The following is an 11,208-nucleotide window of genomic DNA, read 5'->3' as shown; positions in this document are numbered from 1 at the left end:
GTTGCTTTCTGCCCTTGCGAAGTCCAGTTGTGATACATTTGTGAATGTCACACACACTCACTGTCTCCATTGGTACTAGATGTCTCTCCTGGTTCCAGTCTCAGCTGAATCAACAATCTGTTATGTTGCATATCGATGAGAGGTGGGGCCGTAAGTGGAGACGACATGATCTGCAGATGGTGAACGAGGGAGGAGGGGCGCATAGTGCTCCTCGGCCTATAATGTGCTCTCTAACAGCTCAGCGCTCCGAGTCAACCTATGTCGTCCCACACGCACTATTCATCAAACTCAATCGCATTGCATATAATCCATTATGGTGAAACTGCATACCAGCAAGCGCATGCTAGGATGTGGGGCCAGCTGGGTCATGCATCTGGCACAGTATCGTCGTCGCCAATGTGGCATCGTGCAAAGCCCGACCTGTCCTCGGCCATTCAGCCCACTAGGAAGCACAGCACAATGTGCTTCAGCGTGTATCTGTCGATTGCGCGTGGCTTCTGATACGTGTGAAGTACCGTGTACATACTGCTCTCAGGCTGCTACCACGACGCCTCGCGGAACTAAATATCGTCCGGAGCAACGCACGTTAGCATCTGCCAATGTCCTCACATGGAGGCCAGAAATAAATGGATTGCGTCTAAGCATCTCAAGACCTGCCAGAAGAGCAAAGCAAAGACTCACCCATGGGATCAGCGGAATGCGTTCGCAGGACAAGTGCCCCGGAGTGGGGCGTGAGGCACACTTTCCTCGTTTGCTACTTACATCAAGAGAACCCAGGGTTTCCTTGACGGCCTTGTAAAAACATTTTTAAAAATTTAAAAAAGACGGTCTTGTATGCTTGTATGACTGATTATTACATTGTAGTTTTCATCTTACATACAAGGTAAATTAAATATAACAATTACTATACAATACACCATTTGTCAAAGGTTATATCAACCAAAGTCTTTTTTTTTAATTCCAGGGTTTATACTCCATACCGTAGGGTACATGCAGAGTGTAAATAAATGTTAATGCGGGGCGGTAGTCACCCCGAAACGTTCCCCTCGCTCGCGAAAGAGCCGAAGGGAGATACGGCGCGGGAGGATCCCACTTCGGTTGGGCCATCCCGCTCATATCAACCAAAGTCAGTTCCAGTGATGATACATATCCCTATGAGGGACCGAGTTTCCACCTACAATTCACAACACATGAATCATTAAACATGGATGAAAATGTTCATTCGACCACGCTTACGCTCCCCGAGATTATGATCATGTCGATGCACCGTATAGGAGAAGAACTCATGCGCAGACTACGTAGCGCGCTTATCCCTGGAGTCTCGAACAACCACATGAGGCGCCAGCGAAAATACACTTCTCAGTTACACAATCAATGAGGGTGATATCAATACACATCTCTGTCTTCACTTAGTTACACAAAGGATGCTACTCTGCTTCTCTCTTTTTCTTTTTAGAGCCTTGCATCGTCCGGCATACGACCGTATTCTTCACCCTGATGCCCAGAGACGCTTCTTCAGTCCGAGCGCCTCTCGTCGCGACCGCGACGCCGGGTCAAAGTATGGCTTCTCGCCGAGCGATACCACACGGTAGCCTTCGCGCTTCTCATCATAGTCGCGCGTCACTACACACAAATTTCGAGTCAGCAAATGTACAGACGGAAAATATTATGGTTAGCTGCGCAGCGTACCGTTGTGGATCGTCGACGAGTTCGCCCAGATTGCTACATCGTTCCTGTCAAATACGTGAGTATTTGTCGTCTAGAAAGATACAGAACGTAGGGTGGTTAGATACGTACTTTTGCCATCGGAAGCGGACTTGCATGTCGTGGTTCTCCGTGACAACCCGGTGAAGGTACTCAAGAGTCGCATCGCTCTCATCCTTTGTCAGCTCAAGTATGCGCTTCGTGAAACTGGCACGTCCGTTAGCGCGCACCCCACAACAGAAAGACAGTGCTCACTTGCGGTTCACGAAGAGACCCTTCCAGCCCGTAACGGGGTTCGTGCGAATGACTGGATGCACGGCCTTGAGCTCGAGACCTACGTTGGCAGGATTTCCTCGCACGCCTGCGAACAGTGTCTTTCCCGTTCTGCAAGTTACAATCAGCTCCGGCTCTCAACACGCACACTAACGTCAGCGACACCTACGCGGCAGCCCCGGTGGCGAACTTAGTACCATCATGTAATGCAGTGAGGCCCTCAAGGTATTTGGCGTATGCAGGGCTAAGGCGGTCATACGCTTCATAACCGCTAGACCAGAGCGTGTCACCGCCGTTCTCTGGAAGCGTGTGGACTTTCAGGATGGCGAAATCCGAAGGCACAGGCTCAAACGTGATGCTGAGTCACCTGTCAGATTACATAGCATACAGAGGAGAATCTGATATACTCTGAGTGCCATTCCCTACCGGAAAATTCGGAGATATCGAGGATACTTTTGTATTCCTTAACCCTGTTCATAGTATGCTGTGAGTCCGGTAATATAGGAAATATGAGCAGCCCAATGACCTGTCCTTTTCGGAGGTAATTGTGTGGATCTCCGCGGGAAGATCCACAGGCTGGTTGTCTGTTGGGTGAATGTGCAGCCCGGACTCTTTAGGGCGCCCAGAGAGTATGCCCAACTTGTTTCCGAGCTGCAACGGATTTATCAGAGGCTGTAGGTGCAAAATATCTGACAAACTTACCAGCTGCTGTTCCTCCAATGTGATGTCTTGGTTCCTAAAGAACACAACATTACGCTGCGAGACTGCAACAACGAAATTCAATGCACCGCTGAATACACAGAAATAACGGAGACCCACTGATGATAGCTAGTTCACGGATGAGCTCGTCCGCATTGTCCGCCTTCAGGAGATCAGACAGCTGAACATTTTTGTACTCACGCCCAATGACGGGCGTGTACTCGAAGTGCTCGTATTTATCGAGTGCACCGGTGGGTTGCAGTGGTGTAGTGGATGCTCGGACGAAGTGAGAAAGACGCGGCGTCCCGGTTGGTACAGTTTGAGTGACAGTCTGTGTTATGGACATCGTGAGTTGAGGTTGGAGAGGATAGTAGCTGAGTACACACGGGATATAAAGGCGGCAGGTGCAATGACGAATATCAACGAAAGACTTAGATGCTCCCCTGCTGATTGATGAATGCGAAGAGAGATTGCTTCCGTCCAGAGAGAAGGTTGGGTTATCTATCACGCCAGAATGCGTCAGTATGCTGCTCGATGAGTGTTGCTGGCGCCAGACGCGATCCCGTGCCATAAATTGATCGAACAAACGCAAGGTCACAGCATAAGTAGGCATGCATGCACCAATGAGACAAAATCAAACATTGCGATTAGTTGCGCATCAAACAGTCACCACGAATGCTACGTACAGCGGCTGTTCATGTAAATGGAAGTATAAATGCATGTAGGTCAGGAAGATGTGCGGGGAAAGAACGTCATAAGCTGAGCAAGAAGCTGCAATATGGCGGCTTGATCGCTCCATCCGCTTGTGCTTCTCCTGGAGGAGTCCCTTGAACTCCGTGCGGCGCTCCACAAGCCTGCCTCGTCACACAGACTCTCGCGCTCTATCGTGAGTGTCGTAATCTCGCGATCGAGTTCCTAATACTTATCCGATTCAACGCCGACGGGCCGCCTCGTTCACCAGGTCACCCATTCACATAGTGTATAATCTCACTATGGAATCAATGGTGGTACACGACGATAGAATTCAAAGCGCCCAGGCACCAATTAAATGACACCACTTACTCCACATTGCATAAACTCCAATAACTACTTACCTTTTCATCCATGTATTCTCTCTGCCTTGCCTAGTACTAGTCAAAATGTCGGCTCACGATCTGTTCAAAAGTATTATTTAAAATCAATCCCTACCATCTCTGGCATGCCTTGGTATATCTCTGGAAGTGATAGTTGGGTTAATATGAAGTATTGAGATGAAATTACGAGGGATAAAATGGGACTCACAAGTCGAGATAATTCATGTTTGACACTGATCAAGAGAAGATCTTTCGAAAGGCGCGAATTGAGACACGAGCGAGAGCGGTGGAGTCCGACTTACGCCTCAGCGCCATATCCCGCACGATCCATTCTACCACGTAAAGTTGTCTTCCGCCAGGGTCCACATTGTCCTTCTATATCTTAGCAGGCCCGTGACAAATTCAGGCCACTACCACTCCATACTGAAATATTTCAACATAGAGGTGTACTCCCAATATTCCAGCCTGCAAATATCCAGTCGATGATGCCTGAGATGTGTTCATTAGATACCATAATATTATGTGTAATCAGATCTCCGTAAGTGAACGTGATACGGTGGGGGAAATCCAGCAGTTTTGACTGTACATGTGGCAAGTTTTTCGTCCAGCGTCTCATTGAACGTTCGAAATTACAGTTTGCCGTAGATGAGACATTCATGGGGAAAAGCAGTGTCGTTCGCGCATAGTCCTACTGCTCCTGTCGGAATACGAGAGTCGTACACGGGGCCACCGATTGCCAAGCATACGCGGTTGCTATATGGACTAGTGAAGGTGTGCATCGATGTAGCTCGTCGGTTCCTCCTTGAGTGTATTCATCTCGGAATGCGTCAGCGTGGTGTGAAGCTCTTCTAATGTTTTCCCGGTAGGAGGCGTAAAGACGGACCCTTCTAAAGCGCTCGAAGGGGGGGCATATACAATGAAAGAGTCCTAATCGATCCAGCCAGAGACATCGCTACACCCTCTTGAAGATACATCCTACTATAGATATATTTTGAGCAGTAGATTGAATGGTAATGGATTTCTGCTTGCTTTTGAGTTCAAACTTCGCCGATGATAATACCGTCTAGAGTGAAATCAATATATAGCGGTGAATTACATCCATGGGGACGAGTGAGATGTGTAAACCCAGCAGATGGCGGACAAGAAACTGGTGAGTCATAGCATGAGTGGACGTGCGCGTTGAACTTAGACTAACAGTCAGCCTCTGCCGCACATTCAGCGATAGCTCCGGCCGCGGAAGTTCCAGCTCAAGTTCAAAGTAGAGTCCCTTGATAAAGCGATGGACAGCTTTTCACCCTGAGAGTCGTGTGCAACATTACGGATATTACGTAATTGAGCGTTCAACAAAACATATCATACGACCTTTTCCCAAAAGGAAAGCGTCTGAGTTGCGCCGCACAGAAAGCGTCCATTCAGATCAACTGTATCAATGAGCTACAGAGAATATTGATACTTTTTGTCATTGAAGCCTGCTTCAAATCTCGTTAAAAAACATGAATCTTACACTTTACGTGCCATTATTGATATTCAGTGCTGGCCTTGTATACACTCAGACCTGCCCAGAGAGCTGGGTGCAGCATGCACCCCCCTTTAACACTTGAAGTCGTCGCCTTAGGACATATGTACTCGCATACACAAACCCCGAGCAGGTGACAATCATAGTATACAGAAAGACTGTTCATATGTGCATGCATAGTAACCAACTGTCCGTGTTCGCGGCCGTTCGTAAACAACAGTCGCCAAGGGAGTTCGAAGATTCCATTCAATTTCCCTCGCGATCGTAAGGCTATATGCCCGTCTCGATCCTGACACAGATCTCAATCAGCTCGGGCAGGGATGCAGCATACAAGAGACCGGCCATATAGGGCAGTTACTCAAAATAGATGGTATACGAGAGCGTCCGCAACTTGATAGCAGGCGTAAGATCTGGACGGAACTCTGCAGTAAGAAAGAAACCGAAAATCATCTGACTACGTCATCTCTGCATCAATTCGACAACGCACCTTCGAAGGCATCGATGAAGCTCCGTGGCGCGAGACTCATGGTCAACAGGGACTGAGCATTCGCGGCAACCAGCGTATGATACGAGTCTGATTGTTTGAAAGCACGGAAATACGTGCCAGAAACGATCGTCAATAGAATTCACGTGTCAATAGCGCCATCACTAGATTCGAGGATGACGGTTTTCCAGTCGGAAAGCGTCCAGAGCGTGTCCCGTTCCGGGAATAAGGCCACTCTTTGAAAACAATGCAGAGGTGCATCTGAGTGGAGAAGCAAAGTGCGAAGACAAGTGAGTTTCGTGATCGACCCAAATGTAGCACGTATATGCAGGAAGACCTGTTGATATAGTTGTCTGGGTATTCATGTACATGCACATAGTTTGAGAAAATCTAGTTGATGTAGCTTCCGTGTCATGCAAACAGCGAACGTTCCAAAGATATTAATTTCCCCATCTTGGAAGCACACGCTCTGAGCACTATTTCATCGCCTAGGACGTTCATTGAGTGTCTTGACCAGGTTATATATTCACGTCTTGTCAATCTAGATGATGTCGATCATATTGTGTATGAAAGCGGCACCGGACATACCACGCTCGACGTACTCGTCCAGGCCCCCGCAGCCGGTCATCATAGAATCAATCGTCCCGCCATTCACCTGCATGTCCCATAACCCAATGGGAAGCTGGATCGAAGGAGCAGGAAGAATGGCAGGCCGCCTTGGACCAATCCCTACTAGAGCGGCTGTAGACGTCTGCACACCTCACCTATCGAAATTAACGCGAAAAAGGTGTAGCTAGCGCGGGCGCCGAGTGCTCACCACCTCTATTCACGACGCTGCACCCCGTAACGACTTCCGTTTTACCATAACCATAGTTTCCTTGTCCACTGAACGGAAGTGTAGCCGTCTGAAGAGAGCACGCGGGGAGAAAGCGGGTGTGCAATGCTTGACACATGTCCTATCGCAGTTGTACATATCGTCGAACGTTGGAGTTATGGCTGCAGCGAAGAACGCTGTCACCGTGTCGAATATTTGGTAGAGCAAGGGTAGGTAGAGAGGATGTTCGAGGGCAGAGCTTCTAGCAAGGAGTGTTTTATATGGATATGTGAAGCTTGTAAGAGCAAAGGTTGAAGGAAGTGTCCACATACCCGCGCCCTGTTCACGCCGATAGTAAGCACCTTAGCTTAGGTCTTCCTCCCATCCTCCGACCAACTTCGTCCTTATTTGTAGACGGTTCTGACAGCACCGTACGCGCAGTCAATTTTGTTAATGACCTCATATAACCAAAACAATGTTCACCAACATAGACAGCGAGCTAGGACAGGAAAAAGATGGCCTCTACAACTCGCTCTCTTGATGCTATTATGGATAGGACCCGGATCAGAACCTCCATAGCTTTTTCTTCCGAAAGAGCCAAGCTGTGCTACATATGAATGAAGTGTAGAGACTGAGTACAATCATTGCCGCTGAATCTGACATATACATCGTAGGCATTGAAAGATTCACAAGGCCCGTGGCAACGTTTGCCTGACCAAGACGTTATATGCATTGATCTGCACACGTATAATGCCAGACACTCACCATGAGGAATAACACAAGACCATTCTTGTTTATGGCCTCGAGAAGCGCGGGAGCACTCCTCACAACTTCTTGTTTCCGGTCGTCGTGCTTGATGTACGTCAAGGGATTCGGCTGAACCTTGAGTTTCGAATAGGGAGAGTAGGTGGACTTAGAAAACGGCGATGCGAAGAACACCAGGTCAAGCACGAGATACCCAAGGAGGAACGTTGTGTTATACGCAGCAACCCAGATGATGTATTGAATACTGATCTGCATCCAGATCCGCATGAATTCTCTCGCACACAGTATATAGGACTCACGAGTCGACGCGAAATGCCTTCACCGGCATTAACATATTTCAACGCACCCAAAAGCACCCAGTATAGGACGGCATAAGAGCAAAGTTCAATTGCCGTCTTGTCGTTTTCTCGTTTCGCATGTGTCTCCGTCAAGCCTCGGCGCGTTGATCCCTTCGCACGTTCGCTATCCAAGTCACTCAAGTCATTAGCGCGAGGAGTTGTTGGGCGCGACAGAGGCTCTATGAGCTCCTGTTGGCGCCGTCGGAAGTAAGACGGTGTTGCTGGAAGTACGAGCGTGCCAACAGAAAGGCCGAGAAGGTCGACCGCCAAGTAACCTAGAAAGAATGATCGTTTATTGGTGTTTATTTTGAGGCCACTGAGGAGTACCTATTGATGAAACGATTCCCTCCTTGTTTGCACTGATGATGCTGACACGAGGAGCGTTCATAACGAAATCCCTAAGGCCAGCGTTCAATGCTAACTGGTGCACTTGGTGCAAATTCAGTTAGCCTTGTAATCAGTCAATAAAGATGAGAACATACAGAACGCAACGAGGACACCCAAAAGAGAGATGGGAAATCGTAACATGAGTGGATGCAAGAAAACCTGTAGAAACGGCACAACCGCCAACGTAATAAAGAAATTCCAGTGTGTTCCGTATTCAGTTTGATGCTCCTACAGAGGTCGTCAGAAGACGTCACCGAAATGAGAGACCACAGCATACAGGGTATTCTACGCCCTTTACTGATAAGGTACGTATCAGACCCAGAAATAGAAGGGGTGAACATTTTCGTAGGACAGTAACCAATTTGGGTATCAGTGGATTCTTCAGATAGGAGGGGTTTTTGATGAGCGGTATGGCGGATACAATGCCTTGAGAAAACACAAATGAGCCGACGCCCAAGTCCATCTACAAGAGCGTTATTATAATGTGAAAAAAACAGTGGTCCGAACTCACTAGAGATACACCGAACGTTTCACACTTGGCCAGCATGCGCGGAAAGACAGGAAAGTCGACCGCAAGAATGCACGTAAATGTCATTAACAGCATGTGCGAGCGATATGTTGTTAAAGCGGGAAGCGGGGCAATAACTGGGCCAGAAGGAACTTTGATCTGTGGTGTCTCTTCAGCCGTTCGGTCTTGCACGCTTGCAGACCTCTCGTCTGACGAAACTGTTGAAGGAAGAGGGGGCCCAGTGTCTCTACGCGGCAGGAGGAGTACCAATCCTGTCACAATAAGCAATGCTAAATTAAGGAAGCTAGGAGATTCGGCAGACAAAGTAACGGAGAGAAGGAGTGGGGTTCCTAATAGGACGAGATCCAAGAGAAAGCTAGACTTGCTCTGAGGAAGTCGTGTTCTTAGGGCTGAATGGAGTGCCATGGAGGACTGCTACGTTCAGCACGTATAGCTCTGGATAAGTTTGGTTGAACTTACGAGAGCGGCAAGGGATACCATGTTAACGTGGCCAATGCTGGAACCTGTCATGCCCGAGACGAACGCCTCCTTCGATGTCTTGTAGTCATCACCCATGACGAAAATTTGTTTCTGTAACTTCAACTGAAAGGCATGTAAGTTGTGTAAATGGCCAAATAGCGGAGAACATCAATGAGTTCGACATGATGAATTGGTGACATACCAAGCTTGAAACAGTACTGTAGGACAATATCTAATTATTTGGATTGTCTTTCGGCGTAATATCATTCTCCGTACTGAAACCTCCGTCTGGCTATCCTACGAGGAGTGCAACTTTCTGAGTTTGGCATCAGAATAGTATTGAAACCTGCTGATGTTGGGAGACATACGTGTAACGTGAGGAGAACTTTTGTACGTCGGCGACAAGTATTGGATTCCCAGCTCAAGATCCGGCCTTGAGCCACGGTTCGATGCCTAGTATCCCGATTGGACGAGTCTATTACTGGAGTGCATACCAGTGACAAACAGAGGTTTATACGGGCGCCTATTAAAGCGCTTATGATTCAAAATACGACCCCGCCATTAATATTATTGCCTCAGTTCTCAACCTTCTCATGTTACCCCCGCATACACTCCTCCTCTCCGCCCCCTTGCCGCACGGCTGTATGACGCTGAAAAACAAATCAAATTTGCATCTTATGCCACTATCGGACATACAAGTGGCGAAACCATTGGACGGCTCGACTGGTAGTGATACACTCTTCTCGCTATCACGTTCGTATCCGGAAGATGATGATTATCATTGCTACCGTTTACATCCACCCTTATCGCTATGACACTTCCCATGCACACTTCGCCCCCACGGCTGGTCATTTGACCCCGCTCAATACCATCTCTGGTCTTGGCGAGAGATGTGATCAATAAAGGTATGTGTTGAGGCATAAGATGCACACAGCGAGTTCATAGTGATACAAACATCGTTGCCCGCCTGCAACGCATGTGAACCAAACATGCGAAACGAGACAGAAGTACCCTCGCGGCCTCCATAAACGCTCTCGTATACTCACAAGCCTCTGCGTAAATTTGAGCAGCGTGTGCGCATGATATAGAATCTCACCCCTCTGGGACGATCGCAACCAGCTTAAGCCCCATTCACCCACGCTTGATAGTCGTCCTCCAAGAACTGCCGCACCTGCACCCAGTCCCCACACCGATGCACCGCCCCACTCCCGTTCGTCTGCGGGCCATCGAGAGTCCCGTCCGACAATACCTCGTAGTACGTGCTCTCCAGCGTGATGTCCGCGCTACACAGCGCCACCTGCCGCAGATACCCCAGGCAATGTGCTGCGTGCTCCCGGTGCATGTCCAAGCGTGAGCGGTTCCCCGCAGCGAGCTCGTTGAACGCTCCGCGCAGGCCATCCAGGCAGTGCAGCTGATGGTACATAGCGACGCCGTAGTAGACCTGTGTGTCGCCGCGCTGTATCTTGATGAACCCGTCGCCGCCTGCGGGAAAGAGTGATGCCCAGTCGGCGTCGTCCTGCAGCCCGTACCGCTCAGAGCCGGAGATCTGCAGCGCTGCGGGATGCACTTCGAGCGGCAGCCGGGACAGCTCCTCTCCCGGGTAGACGCCTGCTGGATCTGTGCGCTGAGTGTGCGTGTAGATGCACAAAAATGAGAGACGTACCTGGTCTACGGGACACATACAACCACAGCCCCGCGATATTGCTCAGCAATGCAACGACGAGCACGAGCACGCCGGCGTGCACGACGTGAGCAGGGAGGACATAATATGTGCCAGAGCTGTCGTGCATACTGGGTGCTTCAGAATCATGCTGAGCTCGTGAATGATGACTTGACGGCGAAGTATAGAAACATTCGACCGAGGGTCCAGAATGGAAGCGTCTAGTCCAAGTCTAGGTTAAGTAAGCACTGCAGTCGCCCGTCGTTGTCGTCGTTGTCGTCGTCGTCGCGCATCCTGGATGCAGTCGAGGTCTACGTACACTGCGCTGCCGTTGTCGCCCAACGCATTGGATGAGCCGGCTTCGGCAAGGGGCGATCACTCCGACCCGCCCTCCGCGAACCTGCCCTCCGCCGCGCTGGTCTTCTGCACGCGTCGGTCGGTCCTCCTTCTCTACATCCTCTACGTGCCCGTCCTCGTCTCCGCCGTTGCTAGCCTCGCTGCACTCGT

General features: G+C 49.4%; 4 protein-coding genes across 4 annotated transcripts; all 4 read right to left on the bottom strand.

Moving 5' to 3' along the window:
• Positions 1–1,489: 1,489 nt before the first annotated feature.
• FIBRA_02910 (uncharacterized protein) lies at positions 1,490–3,022 on the bottom strand (the record flags this gene model as incomplete). The annotated part of the gene is made up of 9 exons (XM_012324757.1): positions 1,490–1,623; positions 1,690–1,733; positions 1,798–1,911; positions 1,960–2,088; positions 2,147–2,335; positions 2,385–2,447; positions 2,504–2,628; positions 2,680–2,741; positions 2,797–3,022. 9 exons carry the CDS (start codon positions 3,020–3,022, stop codon positions 1,490–1,492), a joined length of 1,086 nt encoding a protein of 361 aa, XP_012180147.1.
• A 2,597-nt stretch (positions 3,023–5,619) lies between these two features.
• Positions 5,620–5,792, bottom strand: FIBRA_02909 (uncharacterized protein; the record flags this gene model as incomplete). Its single annotated transcript, XM_012324756.1, has 2 exons — positions 5,620–5,687; positions 5,753–5,792. The coding sequence occupies 2 exons, from the start codon at positions 5,790–5,792 to the stop codon at positions 5,620–5,622; spliced, it is 108 nt and encodes a 35-aa protein (XP_012180146.1).
• A 783-nt stretch (positions 5,793–6,575) lies between these two features.
• FIBRA_02908 (uncharacterized protein) lies at positions 6,576–9,137 on the bottom strand (the record flags this gene model as incomplete). Its single annotated transcript, XM_012324755.1, has 8 exons — positions 6,576–6,902; positions 7,329–7,577; positions 7,628–7,941; positions 7,994–8,095; positions 8,149–8,281; positions 8,331–8,516; positions 8,565–8,993; positions 9,042–9,137. The coding sequence occupies 8 exons, from the start codon at positions 9,135–9,137 to the stop codon at positions 6,576–6,578; spliced, it is 1,836 nt and encodes a 611-aa protein (XP_012180145.1).
• A 1,024-nt stretch (positions 9,138–10,161) lies between these two features.
• FIBRA_02907 (uncharacterized protein) lies at positions 10,162–10,831 on the bottom strand (the record flags this gene model as incomplete). The annotated part of the gene is made up of 2 exons (XM_012324754.1): positions 10,162–10,649; positions 10,705–10,831. The coding sequence occupies 2 exons, from the start codon at positions 10,829–10,831 to the stop codon at positions 10,162–10,164; spliced, it is 615 nt and encodes a 204-aa protein (XP_012180144.1).
• Between the last annotated feature and the right edge of the window lie 377 nt (positions 10,832–11,208).

The sequence above is a fragment of the Fibroporia radiculosa genome (genome assembly GCF_000313525.1).
Source record: "Fibroporia radiculosa TFFH 294 genomic supercontigs, scaffold1465, whole genome shotgun sequence".
Taxonomy (NCBI): Eukaryota; Fungi; Basidiomycota; class Agaricomycetes; order Polyporales; family Fibroporiaceae; genus Fibroporia; species Fibroporia radiculosa.
Note: the sequence above shows the minus strand (reverse complement) of the source record. Positions and strands in the feature narration are given on the sequence as shown.